The 22,157-nt window shown below is 37.7% G+C and overlaps 1 protein-coding gene across 4 annotated transcripts; it reads left to right on the plus strand.

Annotated features, from left to right (window-relative positions):
* The first annotated feature begins 11,669 nt into the window (after window positions 1–11,669).
* LOC127620918 (zinc finger protein 131-like) lies at window positions 11,670–22,028 on the plus strand. Of its 4 annotated transcripts, none has more exons than XM_052094268.1 (8): window positions 11,672–11,770; window positions 11,989–12,169; window positions 17,666–17,822; window positions 17,948–18,049; window positions 18,143–18,287; window positions 18,462–19,150; window positions 20,495–20,625; window positions 20,727–22,026. In XM_052094268.1, exons 3-8 carry the CDS (start codon window positions 17,696–17,698, stop codon window positions 21,234–21,236), a joined length of 1,704 nt encoding a protein of 567 aa, XP_051950228.1. In that variant the 5' UTR covers window positions 11,672–11,770; window positions 11,989–12,169; window positions 17,666–17,695; the 3' UTR covers window positions 21,237–22,026. The 4 variants fall into 4 exon arrangements, with proteins under 4 accessions (XP_051950229.1, XP_051950228.1, XP_051950231.1 ...); XM_052094271.1 differs by lacking the exon at window positions 11,672–11,770 and having other exon boundaries at window positions 11,896–12,169; window positions 20,727–20,787; window positions 20,902–22,028; XM_052094269.1 differs by lacking the exon at window positions 11,989–12,169 and having other exon boundaries at window positions 11,670–11,770.
* Window positions 22,029–22,157: the final 129 nt, after the last annotated feature.

Below are 22,157 nucleotides of genomic sequence, written 5' to 3' on the forward strand. Positions count from 1 at the left end.
ACCCTGTTCCAGTCCTGTGGCCAGCTCCCAGGCCTCCTGAACCAGTCCCTGCCCTGTGGCCAGCTCCCAGGCCTCCTGAACCGGTCCCTGCCCTGTGGCCAGCTCCCAGGCCTCCTGAACCTACCCTTGCCCTGTGGCCAGCTCCCAGACCACCTGAACCTGTCCTTGCCCTCTGTGCCCCCCAGGACTTCCTGCCTGCCCTCTGTGCCCCCCTGGACTCCCTGCCTGCCCTCTGTGCCCCCCTGGACTTCCTGCCTGCCCTCTGTGCCCCCCTGGACTTCCTGCCTGCCCTCTGTGCCCCCTTGGACTTCCTGCCTGCTTTCGTGCCCCCCCCCCTGGTCTGCCCGTCTGCTCCTGGTGTTTTTTTTTTATTTGTTTCTTTTTTTTTCGGATCGTCTGGAATCCGATCCTTGAGGGGGGGCTCTGTTAGGGTTACCTTGTCTTGTTTCACTGTTGCCCTTTTGTTTTCCATTTTTGTCACTTTTGCATTCCTTAGTTTTCACTTTTGTCCCTTGTGTAACTCCATAGTCTCTCTGTTAGATTTCGTGTTCACGTTCATTGTTTGCACCTGCCCTCGTTAATTTGCCATTTTGCTTTTGTTTATCACCTTGTTATCTTGTTTGAGTTCTGTTTGTTCATTGGTCCCTTTTTCCTATGTTCATGTATTTATACCCTGGTTTTTGGTTCAGTCCTTGTCTATCGTTGAATGTTGTTAGCCTGGTGTGTGTGTGTGTGTATGTGTGTGTGTGTGTGTGTGTGTGTGTGTGTGTGTGTGTGTGTGTGTGTGTGTGTGTGTGTGTGTGCTGTTTTTGTGATTTACGAGGACAATTTTGTAAGTTACAAATTAGTAATTACAAGGGTATTATGCTATAAATGTGATTTATGAGGACATTTCTAGTGTCCAGATAATTCAAATCGCTTAAAAATCATACTAAACAATGTTTTATTGAAAAAGTAAAAATGCAGAAGGTTTTCTGTGAGGGTTAGGTTTAGGGGTTGTGTTAGGTTTAGAGGATAGAATCTATAGTTTGTACAGTATAAAAGTCATTATGTCTATGGAAAGTCCTCATAATGATAGGTAGACCAACATGAGTGTGTGTGTGTGTGTGTGTGTGTGTGAGTGTGTGTGTGTGTGTGTGTGTGTGTGTGTGTGTGTGCTGCCCGTTTTCCTCAGTCTTGTGTGTATTTCCCCACTGAGGGTTTTTCTTTGTGTTTGTTCATTTATCTGGTCCAATAAAGTAAGTTTTGCATTTAGACCCGCTCACCTCGTCTGCCTTCACTGCCTCCGTTCATAACAGTAACATCTCGTTGAGTCCAATTTGTGCATTATATAATTAAGTGCCTTGCAGATATAACTTTCTAGATAAAATGTTTCATATTTCTGTTTTGAAGTATTTTAATGTTACACTGTAAAAACGACAATATACTTTTCTTTCAGTTGATAAAAAACTGCCATGTCCTCTGCAACACCGGATAACGAGTCTTAAAGCCGAGGCATCTTACAATTTCTTCACGCGTCGGCCAAATATATGAAATATTATTTATGATTATTTATGGGGGGGGGCATCCCAATTAATAGTTTCTACGCCACAGTTTAAAATAGATTGGCTTTATAGTGTTATGTCGGTAGCCAAGTGAGCAGCAATAAAGCAGACCCAAAATGAAGGGGAAATTATTTAATTAGCTATGTATGTTGATAAAGAAAACTGAACGCGTTCATATAACGTAATATTTTTAACTTACCTCTGTATCTACTGTTGGCAGTGGCACTGGTCGACCGTTGAAATTTAAAATGTCCTTGCGAGACCAATTTTAACCCAACTGGGTGCGTTATTATAGAAACAACCCAATAAATGTTAGAAATAACCCAACATAAAAATGACACTTTTTTACATTTTTACCCTTCATTCAGTATCACGTTTGTCAGTTACACAAATAAGTTGTGAACTTTACAAATGAGCTAGGTTGTTCTAGCACCTGCAATTTTTCTCATAACATGTATAGGCCTACTCAAAAACTGCTATGAGTCTACTATGCTGCTTCCTATTACAATGAATGAAATAACCAATTATTATCATCACAGGGTTGTCAATATGTAACAATCTAAAAACAAATGGCATTACCCAAACAAACAGGAATTATTATACAGTATATACCTTCTTACTGGAGCTAGCTGATGTTTCTCAGACCTTCCATGAACTGTACTGGAAGGCAAGAAGTTTGTGTTACTAAAATGTTTTTACATTTAAAACTGCCTTTCTTTTAATATATTGACCAGCTTTGGACTACAGAGAAGTTGTTGCTAGTGTGAAAATAAAATTGTCTGGGCTAAGCCCCGGATGTCCTTCAATGCTGGAAATGCCTCTGTTTCTGTATAATGTATGGATTAATACATTTACCACATGAATTATTGGCAAATGTATTTGATTTTTGTTTTTACCTTGAGAACCAGCAATGAGGTAACAACCTACTATGTAAATCCACACGGGTGATCAGTATTGCCAATCTTCACATACCAATTTATATCACATGGATAGAAATTGGGAAAAGTTTAATAAATGAAAGTAATATATTATACAAGTGTGAAATTCATGAAATAATAATAGAATAAATGTGAGGATACATAAATATAGCATGAAAAATATATGATTATTGAACAAACCTTGACAATCTGTCACTTATTCTGTTTTCAGGGGGAACTGATTGTCTGAATATTTATGAGAGATGTTTAACTGGTTCATTTACAGTCAAACAAGTTAAGAGACAATAAGAAAATATAGTGTTTCAGAATTAAACATCACATTCAAAATGTCTTTACAAAAAAGTAAAACACGAGTCAGTTCTTTTATTTCATTTATTCTACATTGTAATGTTTATCCTTGGCAAGTCTTATGTTCAACTGGTTTATTTGCATTAATAACTGTTGTGTGAGATGTATGTATTTTAAGTTTGTATCACTCTTGTATATAATTCAATAACAATAGTTAAAAAAAAAAAAAAAAAGCTTTCTGAAATGTTCATCGCCTTTTTAAGACTTCAGTGACAGCTGCGGAGGGTTAAAGGGTGTAAGATTTTACGAAACAAATGTCATCGTTTTTATTTGTATTTTTTTCGGACTAAAATAAACTCAAGTTTTTAGTTCATTTTTGAAGACCGGTAAAACATTGAAAGATATGTCTCAGGAGTGGCTTTCCAAGTATGTCTTTCATTTTGCTTTGTAAGCCCGTTTATCGGTCCAATGGCGGTCTCCAATAATACGGGTGAAGGTCTCTGCGCGTTACTGTCTTTGCTACGCAACACAACAATATTAAATGAAATACATTTTCTCTTATGTATTACCTCGTTATTTCATCTGACTCCATAAATGAAAAAGGTTTTTAATGATATCTGAGCATCATTAAAAGTGAGCGAACGTTTGATTATTCTTTTAACTCCTTTAACTATATTTTACCTGTTTAGCTTTGAGGTCCTCGCGTGTTTTTCTCTACACCGCGGGTCTCACGATCACAAGCGACCAGTATTGGATCATCAAACGGAGGTAATTGGTATATACCTGAGATCGGTCACGTTCAAGTTCACACAATCAAAGAAACTTCAGTAAAGCCCCCATGGAATTGCATACACTTGAATGTAACTTAACGTTTTCTTCAGTAGAGTCAATAGGTCAGGGCCACTATTAAAGATGTAAGTTGACCAACATAACTTCTCTTGTAATAGCTTTGGATTGGCCATGCGTGGTTTCCCACGTACACTTATCTGGAGAAACATCAAATTGAAACAGAGGTAAGACACCCGAATTTAGATTGGTCAAGCAGCGTTTGCTGTTCTAAACGGAAATTCCCTTTTTGTCTTTGCAAACCAAGTACACTTGAATTCATGCCAAATCATTAGTCGTCACTAATCTGGACTGAGACTTATGGTAACATACGAATTGTTCAATCTGTTTGGGAAACACAATGTCAGAGTCAGTCAGAATAAAATCAAATGTTGACAATTTATTGATCAGGTAACATAATCAATTCCAATTAAACATTGATAAGTCAAAGTTAGATATTTTATCAAAACATAAGAAAGTTCGAATTGCAATCACCTGATATAAATTACAAACAGTAAACTGTTTGGGATTGTCTGATTACAGAGAGCCCTGCACAATGTGTCACATTTCCTTAAATACCCAAACCATGGACAAAGGGGATTTTGGGAGTGGTTAGATTTGGAAGTCCTGGGGACATACCTCCAGAATTATAAAGCATTTGGCAAAGACCTTATAACTTCGTTGTCATTAAGTTTACAAACCTGGGAATAAGAGCACTATACCAGACGCACTGAGACATTTTAAATGATACCAAACATGTTCCACTAGTTGTATACAAATAATCTATCACATATTATATTTTGTTGCATACAGATCTTAGGTGATTCTGAGCTGAATGGGGGAGAGAGGAGAAAATGGGACAGATGTGGAAGGGCATCTGTCCCAATTCACATGAGGTGTGAATTTGCAGTCTTCGCTCAGTGGGGTGTGGTGCCTCAGGAAGAGTTGCTAATTGCGAGAAAGTTAGTTTGTTGATTTTCTCAAAGATCATACATTTGCTCTTTGCCTTTGAATGCAAACACATTACAGCTTTATGTAAGTGGCCAGTCTTTGTCACAATTTCTGTTTTGGGAAATAAATTAATGATTGAATCTCATTTAAGGATTATGAGTAGTGTAATAGTGGGGACTTTTAATTTAGCAGGGACATTGTAGTTAGGGAATCTTACTGTTTACAGATTACACCTGCAAGCTGTAGGGATCTTTAAAGTTATCAGATTTTAAGACTCATTAAAATAAGTGAATATTTTTACAGTACAAGATTTTTTACAGTGTATGTACTGTAACCTCTATAATGTGTTTGAAGGGATGGACCAAAACAGAAAAAAAGCTCTAAGTGGGTTATCTACATTCTTACGTTTCTCTTCCAAAGCCTATTTGTATTTTTCTCTTCAAAACAGCCATTTCTTGTGCATTTCTCATTTGTGGAAAACCCTGATAAAACTGTAAACTTGTATTTTTTTGCTAAAAAGTATCCAAATAGCAAACAGTTAAAGAAAATTGCATTTCAGGCTGTTTACCCTAAGGGTAAATGATTTGCTTTCTGCTTATTTTTGTTAACATCCTGTTATTTTGGCTCCAGTGTCTGTGCACAGCTGGGTAAGGGTCAGCATTTTTTCCAGCTGAGATGAATCTTTGAGAGCTTCCTGTCTTTGCTGAACTTTGATAAACATCCTTTGCAGTAAGACTGGAGAAACAATAATAAAAAACATTCACATGAAACTGATTTAAAATGTTTAATACTTATTTAAACATTCAAAGCCCTTTCAAACTCTCAGGTTGATACAAAAATGTGTCCTTGTGTCATTTAGCTGGACAGGTTTATCATTTATCACTTATTTATTTATCACATTTATTTACATTTATGCATTTGGCAGATGCTTTTATCCAAAGTGACTTACAGTGCATTTATTACAGGGACAATCCCCCCAGAGCAACCTGGAGTTAAGTGCCTTGCTCAAGGACACAATGGTGGTGGCTGTGGGGATCGAACCAGTGACCTTCTGATTTCCAGATTACCAGTTATGTGCTTTAGACCGCTACACCACCACCACTCCCAATTTATATAATCAGGTCTCATGATCTGTTTCATGATGACTGAGATTACTGTTTACTGTGTAGTCCATGTTAATGGTTTAATTTGAAGTATGATGAAAGCATTTATAAAGATTATCTGAATTACTAAAAATTTGTATTTATTCAAATATATAACAATGAAAAACAAAACATAAACAAACAGAATCAATATTTAACCCCCCGATCCCCCCTCCTCAAAAGCTGCCGCCCTGCCCATCTCAGAACACCACTCCTGAAATGGGGGTGCTCCAGCCTTAAAATTATCTGTCTAGCAATCATAATACTAGTTAGGACCCAGTTTTTTACGTGCTTATTCACCATATTATTAATAATAATAATCAGAATCAGATGACAAATTGAAATGTGTTTTAATGATAAAATTTATGTATTTATGTCACGATTCCCTTGTTGTCTGCCCTGGGTTTCACTTGTCATTGTTAAATGTACTACATTTCCCACAGTCCACCTGCCGTCATCACTGCCATTTTGTGTCATTGTTCACACCTGTTTATCATTTGTAATCATCCTGTCCTTGTGTATTTAAGCCCTGTTTCTTGTTCACTCCTTGTCGATCGTTGAATGTAGTTCAAGCCTGGTCTGTGTTCCTTGCCCTAGTTCTCTGTTTATGTTTATTTCCCCATTGAGGGTTTTTCCTTTGTTTATTTGTTTGTTCATTTAATAAAGAAGTCCTGCATTTAGATCCTCTCTCCTCGCTGCCTCATTAGTAACAATTTATCATGTAAATACATATGTATTCTATTTTCGGTGATATAAGTCAGTAAGTAAATTGTTGTGCTTGATCCCATTAAGGGTCAACTATAGACCTTTGCATGGGCCCCTCTGGGCCTTGGGGTCATCTGTACCCTTTGACCCCCTGAATTTCTGCTAAAACAACAATGATCTTTCCTAATTTCTCTTTAGTCTGTTTAAGACCTTTGAAATGTAGATGCTTACTTATCAATGTAATGACTCTCCTGCTCTTAATTGAGACAGCACTGAAGAAAACATGTCCACCCCATATCTTCCACATTTTTCAGCTTCCTGTGGGGAAAGATGTGTTTCTTGAAGAAACACTATATCATATTTCTTATGTTTAAGAAGAGAAATAACTTTCCTTCTTTTTATGGGGTGCCCAAACCCATTCAAATTCCATTCAGAGAGAGATAATCCACTCATATTAACATTTTACATATTAGAAAAAATAGATTGTTTGTCAAAAACAAGATTATAAAGACTACTTTCCAACATGAATGCAACAATCAAACCCAAACATCCCCCAGAACAAAATAAACAGAAAAAAGAAAATTGTGCGCATTAACCCCGCGAAGGACCGAGAATTAGCTTGGGAGAAAATAGCTGCTCGAGTCAATGCATGAGTTTACATTTTAATTACTGTTATAAAGTGTTGGGTGTTATAATGTGATTTAACATCACATTTTAAAAGGTATATTTTTAATGTAACCTTCTCCCTCTACACACATTGATCAATTCAAGAATAATTCATGCAATTGTATATTGTTTATTTGAAAGCATTAAGTGCCTACTGTAAGTAGCCTACTCAATACACCAGAAATTATAACAAATAGTATCATAAAGTGTACTCAACCAAATGCTCATCTTCACAGGATGATGGGGATGAAGAAACAGTTTCTGCTGCCACAGAGAGGCCTACAGAGGTAATGTTAATATTATGTGTCTACACATCAAACAATCTACACATTTCTCCACATTTTTTTGTGAGTAGCCTATAGAATCTAAGTTTATATCTAAGTATAAACTGACATTCTCATCTCTCCCACCGCCCCCCAGAGTGTAAAAGAACAGCAGGAGGAAGGTCCATCGACTTCTGGTGCACAGATGAACACAGTTCAGTGATTTTCAGTAAATGCCACAGTTTAATTATGTAGAATTTGTTTAGAACTACATGATGTAGTACATCTACTGTATTTTCAGTTGCCAGTTAAGGAGTTATATAGACTTCATCTTATAAAAAATAAAATAAAAAAACAGCAAAGAACTTATATACTTGGATCGCCAGATCCAAAAGGCAGATCTGGAAATCGACATTCTGAAACTAAAGCTAGAGGTGAGTGTATGGTCACAGGTTAATTCTAGGAAGTATTGAAACTATATTCAAATCTAACTGTTTTTGAATTTGTAGGAAATGAAGAACATCAAATAAATTGTTGTGATTGTGTGTTTATTCATTTAATTTTTTATTTTGTGGTTGGTTGTGGTGGAGGATATCATGTGTATTAATCTGAGAAGACATAGCGGCATATCATATCTCGGACTACCCTTCCATCCTGGAAATCTGCAGGGTTGATGGGGTCTTCCTCGGGGTCTTGTATTTGTAGGGCAGGGTGTTGCTCCCCTCTAATTATGGCAATATTATGGAGAACAACACATGCCACAATAATGTCGCAGGCCCTTTCAGGAGTTACCCTGAGGTGACGTAGGCACTGGAAACGTGCTTTCAACAGGCCTAAGGTCATCTCCACCCGGGCTCTCGTCCTGCAGTGTGCCACATTGAAGCGCTGCTGAGGGCCTGGTTCACGTTTTGGGTAAGGGGTAATTAGTGTTTGTCGACATAGGTAACCCCTATCTCCCAGCAGAAAGCCATCAATCTCTCCTGTAAGAAAGTTCACATTGCTTTAGTGCTGCATAGAAGTGCCCTTGTAAGTGTGTAGTGCATACACTGAAATAAGTGTATAGGACATACATTTACTTACCCCTTTCCAGCCTGTTGCTCAGGGTTGACTCACGATACATTCGTGAGTCATGAACAGAGCTGGGCCACTTGGCCTCCACATTTGTGATGATATGTGCAGCATCAGATATGATCTTGACAGTGCAAAGAATGAGACATGTTACAGCATTGTGATGTAGTCTTTGACCATTAGAAACAGTATGCAGTCAGTGTACCTGCACATTAATACTGTGGATGGACCTCCTGTTGACATAGTCAGCTTCATTTTCGGAAGGTGCAATAATGGGAATATGTGTGCCATCAATGCATCCAACCACATTGGGAAATCCTAAAGGGAATTCTAATTATTAGGTTACTTCCAGGGGTCGCAGCAAGATGTTCTTAACTGATCGTCATTTATCAGGTTTAAACTGATTTCTACACCACTGACCTGCAATCCTGTGAAACTCCTCTTTGATGGCTCTCACGGGTTTGTGCCCAGGAAACAACATAAAAATTCCCAGAAAGCGCTTAAGAGCGAGGCACACTTTCCTTACCGCTCTATACAGCAGCCTTACTAATGTGTTCTGCATCCCCAATGTTATACAGAAAACTTCCATTTGTAAAGAAACATAAAGCAACGCAAAGAATCTGCTCGGATGTAAGAGCACGGCCACGATGGCTGACGATACTGATGTAAGGATGGATGAGATTATGGATGTATCCTGTAAAGAAAAACGGTACCGCTCAAATAAAAATGCATAGGGATACGACAAAAAATCCACTCTGGGCCTCAAAATCCTCTCCCGACGTAAATGTAACTCCCTACGAATTAATGCAGCCTCTTCATCTACAGGATCATCCATAAAAGGACATGCCATTTCATTCACTTTGATGCTCTCTGCGTGACGGAAATGTGCGCAATGAATGAATGAATGTACCGAAAGAATGAATGAGCTGTTAAAACACCGCTTCCTCTTTAAAAAAGGGGAGGAGACTGAAAGAAACTCTGGGTTTACCGAAGAAAACCTGCTCCCGACCAGGTTAGGTTCACAGAGTAAGTTACTATGGTAACTGACTCTGAGTATAAGTTACCTCTCTTTCAGAAACGGTCTTGACTTACTCTGCTTTCTTGGGTTTGACATACCTCCCATTCTGAAACAGAAAACCCAGAGTTTCCCTCATTTCAGGGTTAACATACTCAGAGTTTTCACTTAACCTCCTTTCTGAAACAGGCCCCAGGAGTGTTAGTCCACAAAACAAACTCCAGTCGCTAGGCGGAGCCATCACCAATAGAAACAAAAAAGGTGCTCAGTTTCCTCGAACAGTCAAGTGCTTATTCAGCGAAACAAGCTCACTCAGGAGCAACATGAAAATCACCAAAATACATTGCTCATTCCATTGACTTTATGAAAGATGTGTTGTGTCATCTTTAGATATTGCATGCGCTTTCTATCCAGGTAATATTTTAAGACAATCATTTTAAAGATGGCATAATGATGGCACTTATACACCCTTATAACGTATGCTGCACACAATATAACACTGAACACTGACTGTTCTAGTACTGTACAATGCTTACTATGAAACATACTGCGCGTGTATGTTCATTACTGTGGTGGATAACTGTCTTATAGCTTCCATATTGTGTGTATTTGTACCTTGGATAATGAGTATGTTGTGTTTATATATTGTGTTTATATATTGTGGATATGTGTGCATACTTGTATAATTGTGTGGGCTATAGCCTACTGCATGTTTATGGAACTACAACAAGACTTTCACTCACCATTGCTCTCGTGCATATTGAGAAGTGACAATAAAAGTGAAGTGATTTAACTGCCAAAACCTGCAAAAGTTTATAATATAGATTTTAAATCTGTTGATGTTCTCCAATTGATTCGTATTTGAAAATGTTTTAGATATAAATGAAGATTAGGTTGTTATCATATATTATTGTATATGTTTTGTGTATCAGTTTGCATCCCCCCTTTGTTTTTTAAGTTTTCGTGCCCCTTTCAAGTGTTTTTTTTTTTTTTTAAAATATAAGAAATAAAAGATCATATGTTTTTTTTAAGTTCTGCCCTTCAGAAGATACATAACATAGGCCTATTTACCTTAAGACAAAATAAAAATCTGCACAAATCATCCCGTTAAAAATTTTACATCCCCTTAATGTAGTGCGTTGCCTACTTGGGCATCAATGAATGTTTGGAATTTTTGTAATAGTCGTGTATGAACCCCTCAATTGTCCCATGTGCTAATATATATATATATATATATATATATATATATATATATATATATATATATATATATATATATATATATATTAGACACATATTGATGGGTTCATACAAGACTATTATAAAAGGTGCAAAAATTAATTGATGCCCAAACACACACACACACACACACACACACACACACACACATATATATATATATATACACACACACACACACTCTCTCACTCACTGCCGTTAAAAAGTTTGGGGTCACTTCTGAATGTTTCTCATCATCTTAAAAACCTTTTGATCTGAAGGTGTATGTTTCAAATTAATTTTGCAGACAAAAATATAATTGTGCCAACATATTAATTTTATTTCATTATAAAACTAGAACTGTATTTTGAAACGGATGAATGATAAGTGCCACAACATAGATGGGAACTCCTTCAATATGTTTAAAAAGCATCCCAGGGTGATACCTCAAGAAGTTGGTTGAGAAAATGACAAGAGTTACTTATGACACAGTTTTTATTTATTTTGGAAGTTTTTTAGTGACAACACAATTCCTATAGTTCAATTTCTGTCCTTCCATAGTTTTGATGACTTTACTATTATCCTTAAATGTGAATAATAATAATAATAATAATAATAATAATAATAATAATAATAATAATAATGAATGAGTAAGTGACCCTAAAATTTTGACCGTAATTTGACTAATTTAGCATACTGCTTCCAGTAATCAAATCTTAATTCTTGAAAAACATGCATCGGTCTTCATGTCATCTCCCGACATGCATGAATGCTATCTCAGTCGTACCTCAGGAGGGCAGTAGTGCGCTTTAGATTCAGATTCATCGATAAAGTATAATCAAGAATATGGGATAATTAAAAAATATTTGGTTGCCTTTTTAATAGGCCTTTATAATCTACATGCATATGTAAATTATACATATCAAGATGTGTAGCATTTCTGTTCAAGAATTTGTTCGGCCTTGTTGCCCCAGTAACCCAAGTATAGCTTCGCGCGATAAAACTCATCAGCAGTGGATTCTGGGAAATTGAGGCCAGAGGAGAAGCGACCGCCCTTTTCCGACGATAGGAGGAAAAACAGCACATTGATCGCTACAGACCTCCGAAGCGTATAAACAACCACACTACACATCAGATCGTCACCCGGGTAAGTTCTCCAGGACGCGAGGCTCTCGGTGTCACTTATTGTTTAGCCGAACAGAGAAATGTCTGATTAAATGTGCATTTTAATGCGCGATTTGATGACGTAACGACAACGTTTCAAAAACAAATGGCGAATGCTTTACTTGCCACAGGCCCAGCGTGCAAGTAACATGAACCTGATATGCACACGACACTACTTTTGTCGTTTGTACATGTCTGTAGGATTTCTGTATAGTACTGTCGGGCTGTTGAAGGACGTGGCTTTTGCAGCAGTTTAACTCGCACGGTGCAAAGCAGCGCATCTTGTGTGGACAATCTCCCTGTTGAAATGAACGCTTATTCGGCATGCGGAATAAAAATGCCCGCTTCTCTATGGATCTGCCGGCACATGGGCCATTATAAAGTATGTTGCTCCTTCTTAAATTATTCTCTGTGTGAAATGAAACATGTCTCTGAGAGATGGTAGACACATGGTTTGGCTTTCAAAATGCTTTGACAGCCAGCCAGTGTAATATGCTTCAGCACAACAGTTAAAGCAAGGTTACAGGTTCAATATGAGCTTATTAATGGCGTAATGTTGATTACTACAAAAATAATTTTGACTCCGCACCATTTTTGTAAACAGAAGTTACAGGCACTTACAATGGAAGTGATTGGCGCAAGATCATTAACATAAAATATTAATTGCTTCACAAGTATAGCCACAAAACTTAAACATTATACGTGTTGACCTGATTTAAGTGTGATTAAATCGCTTACTAACCTTACCTAAGTGAAGTTATATCACAATATTACAACTTTTTTTTATTTTTTATGACGACCTAACGCCTGTTGGCTGTAATCTGGTAAACACTGTAACATTAGTAAATCATACAAAAAATTATGTACATTGTTTACATTTGTTGCTACACTTTTGATATAGTGTGTATTTTAATGTTTATGGGCCAAGGAAGTTCACGAGAAATCGGCTAATCGAATATTGGTTTGGAACAACTAGTCGACTATTAAAATCATTACTCGAAAATTCCAAGTTGTTTTCCTTTACCCATTTACCTGCAGTAGACAACACTGAATTATACAGTATCTTATGTGGACTTTTTACCCTACGGCCATAGGCGGAAATATCTGAGGGTTGTCCCCCCCTAAAATATCATTAAAATAAGTGTATTGTAAATAATATAATGATATATTCTTAAAATAATTGTTTAAGAAATAAAATGATACAAATGCAAACGGGGCAACAACAAAAAAAAACCTTGGTGTCCCCTTCAAAAATTGTTCTTGAGAATTGTTATGTTTATTGTCCCCCCCAACATTTTGATTAAATTTTCGCTCCTGCATACGTATACGTAAGTATTGGTTTTTATAAGATCTGGGTGTGCAAATGTTATTATTTAATCTTTTTTTTAATTTTTTTAAAAATAAATTTTACATAGACATATTGTTCATTTTATTTTTTTTAAAGCCTAGTTTAAGTTTGCTTAGTTTGAAACTGTTCGTGGTAATGTTAACAAATTAGGGATGCACCGAAATGAAAATTCTGGGCCGAAACCGAAAATCCAGGATGCACTTGGCCGAAAACCGAAACCGAAATTTTTACCTATCTAAAAAAAAAAAATAAATAAATGTGTATAATTGTATTCATTTTATACTTTTTCATTAATTTCATGAATTTAATGAATCTGAATTGAAAAACTACAAACCAATAAAATAAATCACACTTTTATTGAAAGTAACACCAATATTGGACAAAAAAAATATATAAGAACTATATTACATATTCTTCTTTCAGTTCTGTAAAAATCTAATTTGACAGATTTTATTAACAATTATCCAAATAATGTAAAGTTTTAGAAAACTATTATATGCAAAACAAGAGTCAAGTAATAAACTTAGCTAACATCTTTCAAAAAGTTTAAATATGCAACAGTCATCTTAATTAAAACAAAAGGCAGAACACAGAATGGCAGAGGGCCTCTATTCCACTGATCTATATATAACTATAATATATAATTATATATATATATATATAGATCAGTGCTCTATTCTGTTTATGTAAACGTATGCACACTTTAAGTGAAAATGATTGTGCAAAACAGAAGTAATTGAACTAAATCCAACCTCAACTGTAAACGAAAAGCTGTATACTCGAGTGAAGAACAAGTGTAATGTAATTGCTATACACATCATATTAGACCGCTTTCTATACAAGTGACAGGTTTCTCTTCAAGAACAAAAGTTGCTAAATTTTCTGACAGTCTCTCCTGTCAGAAAGCTCATCAAGAACATGAGATGCTGCACTGAACAGTCTCTCACTCTCTGTGCTGGTGCAATCCGCGCAAGCAAAGGAAAGCGGTCTTTGTTTATGCGCCCGTAGTCAAGGGGATTGTCGCTTCTGGCGTAGTTCAGCTAGATACGCCTCAAGCTATGTTGTAGCAGCGCTAGTTGTGGCACTGCTGTGGATCGGGGCGCTTTCCTGTAGAATCTCTTGCTGTATTCTGTATATATATATCTTGAAAGTTCTGCTGAACAAACACTGCAGATCGCAAATGTGATGTCCTTATCAGAAACTTTGAAGAATTTCCACACCGCTGACATGATCGGCCTTTGTTTGGTAGCGCCGTTGTGGAATTATCTAACAGCCGTGATAAGGGCTAGATCGATCCATATTGAAATCAGAGCACTGAGGGGCGGGGCGAGGCGGTATATATTTTCGGCTTTTTTTCTCTTTCGGTCGAAAACCGAAAGTGCCATTTTCGGCCGAAAATTTTCGGCGGCCGAAATTTCTGTGTATCCCTATTACAAATGCATACATTTCACGTGACATACCTGTTATTTTAATTTGCAAAGAAGCGATTACTTCCAAAGTTCCCGATGCTGATTGCGAACAGACAATGTTCGACAATATTGGGAAATGGCAAAACTATGGATCTGGAAGTCGCCAAATATATTCAAAATTGGCCAGGGTGTGAAACTAGTACCCTCCAAACCTCTGACTGCACAGAGAATGACAGTTTTGGGGTTTGTGTTTATTTACATGGCACGCTCCCGTATTATGTGAACTTTAATTAAGGATGAAATAAAGATATATCGCCATGCTGTGATCTGTGTTTCTATCAGACACTCGAGCTGCAGCGCTCCTTTTGTCTCGTGTGTCATCATTATAGTTTTATATGATCTCAAGTTACGTTAAATGACTTGAAGCGACTATTCGACAATGGAATTTTGTTTATTATTATTGCAGAGATTTGCAGTTAGAAATGACAATCCACAGAGTGCAATGCTTGTTAGTGTTTTCCATGAAGACACGCACTGGTGTTTTGTAGACAGCTAGAGGCGGCATAAACGGAGGCGGCCGCCTAGTAATTCTCTATGCAGGAAAAACCCTGGTAATCATAGAAAACATTCCCTGTCTTAGGTAATTTAGGATCACTACTTTATTTTAAGAATGTGAAATGTCAGAAAAATAGTAGAGAATTATTTATTTGAGCTTTTATTTATTTTATCACATTCCCAGTGGGTCAGAATTTTACATACACATGTATTATTTTGGGTAGTCTTCCTCACGCTTCTCACAATAATTTGCTGGAAATTTTGGCCATTCTTCCAGACAGAACTTGTGTAACCGAGTCAGGTTTGTAAGTCTCCTTGCTCGCACACACCTTTTCAGTTCTGCCCACAATTTTTCTATTGGATTGAGGTCAGGTCTTTGTGATGGCCACTCCAATACCTTAACTTGGTTGCCCGTAAACCATTTTTCCACAACTTTGGAGGTATGCTTGGGGTCATTGTCCATTTGGAAGACCCATTTGTGACCGAGCTTTAACTTCCTGGCTGATGTCTTGAGATGTTGCTTCAATGTATCCACATCATTTCCCTTCCTCATGATGGCATCTATTTTGTGAAGTGCCTCCTGCAGCAAAGCACCCTCACAACATGATGCTGCCACCCCCACAGTTGGGATGGTATTCTTCAGCTTGCAACCTCACCCTTTTCCCTCCAAACATGATGATGATCATTATGGCCATACAGTTCAAATTTTGTTTCATAAGACCAAAGGACATTTCTCCAAAAAGTCAGATCTTTGTCCCCATGTGCACTTGCAAACTGTAGTCTGTCTTTTTTATGGCGGTTTTGGAGCAGTTACTTCTTCCTCGCTGATCAGCCTTTATTTTTTTTGTGTTGAAATGGGACTTGTTGTACTGTGGATATAGATACTTGTCTGCCTGTTTCCTCCAGCATCTTCACATGGTCATTTGCTGTTCTAGGATTGATTTGCACCAAACTACATTCATCTCTTATAAGAGACAGAATTCATGTCCTTCCTGACCGGTATGATGGCTGCATGGTCCCATGGTGTTTATGCTTGCGTGCTACTGAATGTGGTACCTTCAGGTGTTTGGAAATTGCTCCCAAGGATGAACCAGACTTGTGGAGGTTCACAATTGTTTTTCTGAGGTCTTTGCTGATTTAGATTTTCCCATGATGTCAAGCAAAAAGGCTCTGAGTTTGAAGGTAGGCCTTAAAATACATCCACAGGTACACCTTTTATCAGAAGCTAATTGGCTAAAGGCTTGACATTATTTTATGGAATGTTCCAAGCTGCTTAAATGCACGGTTAACTTAGTGTATGTAATCTTCTGACCCACTGGAATTGTGATATAGTCAATTAAAAGTGAAACAATCTGTCTGTAAACAATTGTTAGAAAAATTATATATCATGCACAAAGTAGATTCCTAAATTACTTGCCAAAACTACAGTTTGCTATAAATCTGTGGAGTGGTTAAAAATGTGTAATGACTTCAACCTAAGTGTGTGTAAAGTTCTGAATTCAACTGTTGCTACTGCTTGTGTCTGATTCGCTGTTTGTTCAGAGGCATGAAGCACAAGCTGGAACGGGTCTCGTGGAACAAGCGCACTTAAAGAGTTTTCACTCCTTTTTTTCTCTGATTCAGTCGTCTAAAAACTGTTTGCTAGAAAACTGTCTTCTATGAGAATGCTGCAAATTATCTCTGATCATATCATTGTTGTGACTTTAGTTCACTTTATTTATGCAGGTTCATGCAGTAATATATCTTTGTAATAAAGAAACAAAGGCAAAAGTGAAAAAGTAATACAAGACACGTTCACCTTTAACCTAAAAATGTTTTTTTATTTTATTTTTTGGTAACACAGCATTAACTGTATTGTCAAAACACAAATTCAATAAGAACACACATTTTGGCACCATTAGTTTGGGAACACAAGGGAATTTATTAGGCTAATATATTTTGATTTTCATTGTCTTTACATTTATGATTGTCTTTCTTAATCTGTAGGCCATTAGTAATTTTCCACCTGTTGTCATGACGAATGGTTGTGTGATGGCAAATAGAGCCATTTGCGATGGTAAATTTGGGGAGGTGGATAAATAAGATTTTCCGATCACTTTATTTTATTGCTTTTCTTTTTCAGTTCAAAGTTCAATTTGAATTTAGAAATGTCTTACATTTTTTGTTTCAATCAATTAAATTTCTTAAGCAAAATGAAGTAAAAAAAAAAATTCACCGACCCTTGGCAGGTGGGTTGACAATGTAGTCAGATATCACAATATTTTTTAAGGCAATTATCGCTAAATTAGTTTTTAAATATCGCCCAGCCCTAAATGCCCTTCCCTGTTATGGACTGATCTCATTCAATTCCATTGTAATTGCCTAAAAGTTTTGAACGTCACTGCTAATCAACTCAAACAGCTTAAAATGTTTTGAACCCTGAGTTTTGAAGCTTCTCAACTGAAGCTAGATGAACTGTATTAAGCCTGAAAAACATTCATTTCTTGTTTATTGGGCAAAGTAACATGCACAGTTTTAGTTTTTTATACTATGGGAGGTCGTTTTTTCTTTTTCTTTTTTTTCTTAGGATTTGCATGAGCAGGGAAAGGGCTGAACCATGTCTGGTGATGGTGATGTTGATGACTGTGGGCATAAGTTTCCAGACCATTATAAAGTCATGCTTGACAAACTGAATGAGCAACGTCAGTTGGATCAGTTCACAGACATCACTCTTATTGTGGATGGTAAGGTTGCCAGTGTCTGTACATCTTACTCCAATGCCTCTCTGAATTTAGCAGTGTTATACATTTAAATACAGGCTACAACTGTAAATATTGCAAGTGGCTGATGATTGTGGTTACTTTAACAGGACATCAGTTTAGAGCCCACAAAGCTGTACTTGCAGCCTGCAGTCAGTTTTTCCACAAATTCTTTCAGGATTTTACACTAGAGCCTCTAGTGGAGATTGAGGGTATGTAACGATTCACTCAAGTGTGTGTGGAATATGGAAACATGGAAGAGTTTCCCCTTAATCTATTTTTTTTCTATCTGTTGTATTTACAAGGGGTAAGCAACACTGCCTTCCACCATCTGATGGAGTTCACCTACACGGCCACATTAGCTTTAAATTGTGAGGCAGAAGTCAGTGATGTCTGGAGAGCTGCAGAGTACCTTCAAATGCAGGAAGCAATCAAGGCCTTAAATAACAGGTTACTCACTTATTCTAGTTTTTGAAAGTTTACTTTTGTCTGATTTTATTTTAAAGGGTTAGTTTGCCCAAAAAAAAACAAATTCTGTCATTATTTATGCTCTTTTATATTATACCAAACGATCCCATTAAATGATAAAAAAAGTTTCAACAGTTGTCATCTTCTCCCATCCAGAAGGAATGGTAAAACATCATTAAACTCATCCCAGACCTTGGCTGGAAAGAGCAAGGCTAAGAAGAGGAAGATTGCAGAGACCTTCAATGTGATCACTGAGACTCTTCCTTTGCTTGAAACTGAAGCAGTTGAAATCGAAGTAGAGGTTGGTGAGGAACATATCGAGGTGGTTGATAGTGGCCTGGTGGAAGTGCTAGATGCTACCAGGAGTACCGAACCCTCTTCCGATGATTCAGCTTTGGCTTTGTTGGCCGACATCACCAGCAAGTACCAGCATGGAGAGCAGACACTCCATGTGGTAAAAAAGGATGAAGATGACACCTTGGTTGTGCAGGAAGAAGCTGCGATAGCTTCCAAGACCCTTGAGAATATTGAAGTAGTGGAGGTCCAGATTTCTCAGCTGGACAACCTTTTCCGTTGTGACAAGTGTGACCGCTGCTTCAAACTGTACTACCACCTGAAACAGCACATGAAGACTCACACGGCTACCCTGGATAGGAGCTTTGTCTGCCGGCACTGTGGCAAATCATACGCCCGAGAAGGAGCTCTTAAACAGCACCTGAATAATTACCATTATGAGGCAGAGGAGCAGTCTCTGCTGCAGAAAAAGAAAGTGCATGTCTGCGATTACTGTGAAAAGCAATTTGATCACTTTGGACACTTCAAAGAGCATTTGAGGAAGCACACAGGTATGTGGGTCGGCAGGGGAGATGATATGCAGTTAAAGTTTAAAGGTGGTCTCGGTTATTTTTTAATTTATCGTCTTGGACCTACTCTGACACCTAGGGGTGTGGAAGCAGCATCATTCAAACACAATCGTTTTCGGTTACCAACGCCATTATAGAAATTCACTATTCACAGTCAGCTATAATTAACTTAAATTCATGAGTAAAGGGTCCAATAACAGAGTGGTTACTGAGGTTAAGTGAGTTGTATGTGGCTGTCATGTGATTCAAACATGGCAGCCCCTATGAATGGGCCCTCTCCATGTAGATTTTTTATAAGGTTACTGATATGCAAGAGTCTTCATCTTATTTAAGTGTTCATAATTTTATACGTATGGTTCAACATTAAAAAGTTTTTTTATTTTTTTGGAGTAAAACTTTTTAATGAGGAACAAATTACTGAGCACTCCTTTAAGTGTGTAATTTTGTTTTTGTTGAAAATACTTTTTCCAATCTCAGCTTAATATGAAGATACAACTATAAATAATTAAGTTCTACTCAGTGGCGCTGTCACAGCATTGCTGTTTGTTTGAGCATCCCAACACATCAACATCGGCTTGATCAATGGTGTGAGTTTGGGACTATCTGATTTAACATCTGTCAATTTGGACCGTACAACTACGTAAGTCACTGCTTAACCACGATAGTGTGATGCATCATTGGAGAAATTAACTAGATAGTCACAACTTATTCCTGAAACTGTAGTAACTGGTGCACATCCATTGTTTAAACAATGTTGGTTCAACAGTATAGAGCTGCCATTATTAACATTACAAACGGGGTGTAATAAAATTTGCAGATATAAAATTTGAATAGCTAATTTTCACATACTTCTGAAAGATGTTTAATATGCGAAAACTGCTAAAGAGACAAAAGCTACCTGCACTATGTAAATGTGACTGATTATTAGGCTGCAATAGTGGGGTTTCCCTCCACATCAGATTTTGGGGTTCCCTCGATTTACTTGAGCACATGTGCACTCTTCAATGCTGTTTGCGAATGTTGAAACTATGGTTTCAGAAAACACCAAATTGTTTAACTATGTTGCTAATGATGGAACTTGTGACCATAATTAGCTAATGATGCTTTTAGGGGAACACCCCATGTTGTTTTTCTATTGCAATTCCATTTGGTGACCATAGTGGAACAAAGGTTACACACAACTTTTAATTTAATATTTAAAGTACTGCTTTGAAGTTAATGCAGCTGTAGCACTAGCAAATGTTTAATTTTGACCATAAAATGTGAATGAATCCAAGTGAAATCTTTCTTCAAAATCTTCATATCTCATCTATCATGTTTGTATAGGTGAGAAACCCTTTGAATGTCCAGAATGCCATGAACGTTTTGCCAGGAACAGTACACTGAAGTGCCACATGTCGGCCTGTCAAAATGGCTCTGGAGCTAAAAAGGGGCGAAAGAAGCTCTATGAATGTCAGGTTGGCTTTTACACTTGACAAAGTATCCAAACACACATTTCTATTATTCCAGACCTTCTGTAAAACGACTGACTTTGTTTTGGATTTCTCTTGCTGTTTAGGTCTGTAGCAGTGTGTTTAACGGTTGGGAGCAGTTCAAGGACCACTTGGTCACCCACACGGGTGAGAAACCCAACCACTGTACCATCTGTGATCAGTGGTTCACACAACCCAGAGACCTCCAAACTCATATGCAAGAATTCCACGGCTTACAGGAGAATGTTATTGTCATTTCAGACCAAACAACAGTTTTAGCAATGGCAGAGGTGGAGGAGGTTGGGGAGAGGGTTATTCTGGAGGATGAAATGAGGGTGGAGCATGTAATTGTGGAACCGCTGGACGTTGTTGCTGTTGAGGAGACTCTGGTGGTGGAGGAAGAGATGCAGCTAGAACCTTCTCCATCAGTCGAAGGGGTGGAAGAGACAGTTGTTTTACAAGTAGAGGACGAGCGATTAAAAGAACTAGCAACGGAAGTCAAAATGGAACATGTGTCTGTAGCTGAGCCAGAGGACTCTGAAGGTCAACAAGAGGCTGTGGATGGTTTGAATGAAGAAAAAATTACAAATGTATGAAAAGCCTCTACTGTGCATTGACTCTTTGAGAATGGAATGTAAAATGAAACGGGCCATTTCTCCTTCCCTGCCCTCTTATAATTCAACCATAATATATGTAGAATGGCACCTGGTCCGTGTGGTGTCATCCAGCGGATATCGGTTCACCCACATTTTCAGCTTTGCTCTTTGTCTCTCTGAGTGCTCGCCAAGAAAGCTTTTCTTTTACGCAAGCCTGTTATTTGACAGCATGGCCCCTATGAATTTGATCACAGGTTTAGTCATGCTATTAATGTGCATTATGGATAAGGAGGATAAGAGTTGCAATTCATTTCAAGAATAGTGCAGATCACTGTTTCTGAGATATTTGATTTTGAAATGATCTTTGGGATGTGTGATGTAGAAGCTTATTTTTGTAAAAGAATTAAAGGGCAAAATGTGTCCCAAATGATCCAGAGACCATATAAATGCAGTTCTGGCTTGTGTTTCTAACATTTCTCCTTGTTCACTCAGTGCTCATTTACAAGGATCAGTCTTTCTTATGTTTCATTTTCAGTCAAAAGCAAGAAGTCTTGAATGTATGTGGTTGCTATTGAGCTGTACAGAGCAATAAAATATTGTATGAAATGTTTGCGTCACTTCCTAAGGCCTTCTTAATAAGGCATGTCAAGCCTGGGTTCAGTTATGCATTTACATGTATGCATTTGGCTGATGCTTTTATCCAAAGCGACTTACAGAGCCCTTCTTACAGGGACAATCCCCCCAGAGCAACCTGGAGTTAAGTGCCTTGCTCAAGGACACAATGGTGGTGGCTGTGTGGTGGTGGTGGTGTAGTGGTCTAAACCACAGAACTGGTAATCAGAAGTTCGATCTTCTGATTACCAGTTTACCAGTTCTGTGGTTTGGACGAGGTGCAATCAGTAACTTTTGTCTTTGTGTCAT

This window comes from Xyrauchen texanus, chromosome 27, assembly GCF_025860055.1.
Source record: "Xyrauchen texanus isolate HMW12.3.18 chromosome 27, RBS_HiC_50CHRs, whole genome shotgun sequence".
Classification (NCBI taxonomy): domain Eukaryota; kingdom Metazoa; phylum Chordata; class Actinopteri; order Cypriniformes; family Catostomidae; genus Xyrauchen; species Xyrauchen texanus.

Excerpts from the sequence above, each read along its gene's own strand:
- LOC127620918 (XM_052094269.1), top strand. The coding sequence starts at position 17,696 with ATGTCTGGTGATGGTGATGTTGATGACTGTGGGCATAAGTTTCCAGAC. Across the intron at positions 18,050-18,142 it reads GCCTCTAGTGGAGATTGAGG|GGGTAAGCAACACTGCCTTC; the intron begins GTATGTAACGAT and ends TGTATTTACAAG. Across the intron at positions 19,151-20,494 it reads GCATTTGAGGAAGCACACAG|GTGAGAAACCCTTTGAATGT; the intron begins GTATGTGGGTCG and ends ATGTTTGTATAG.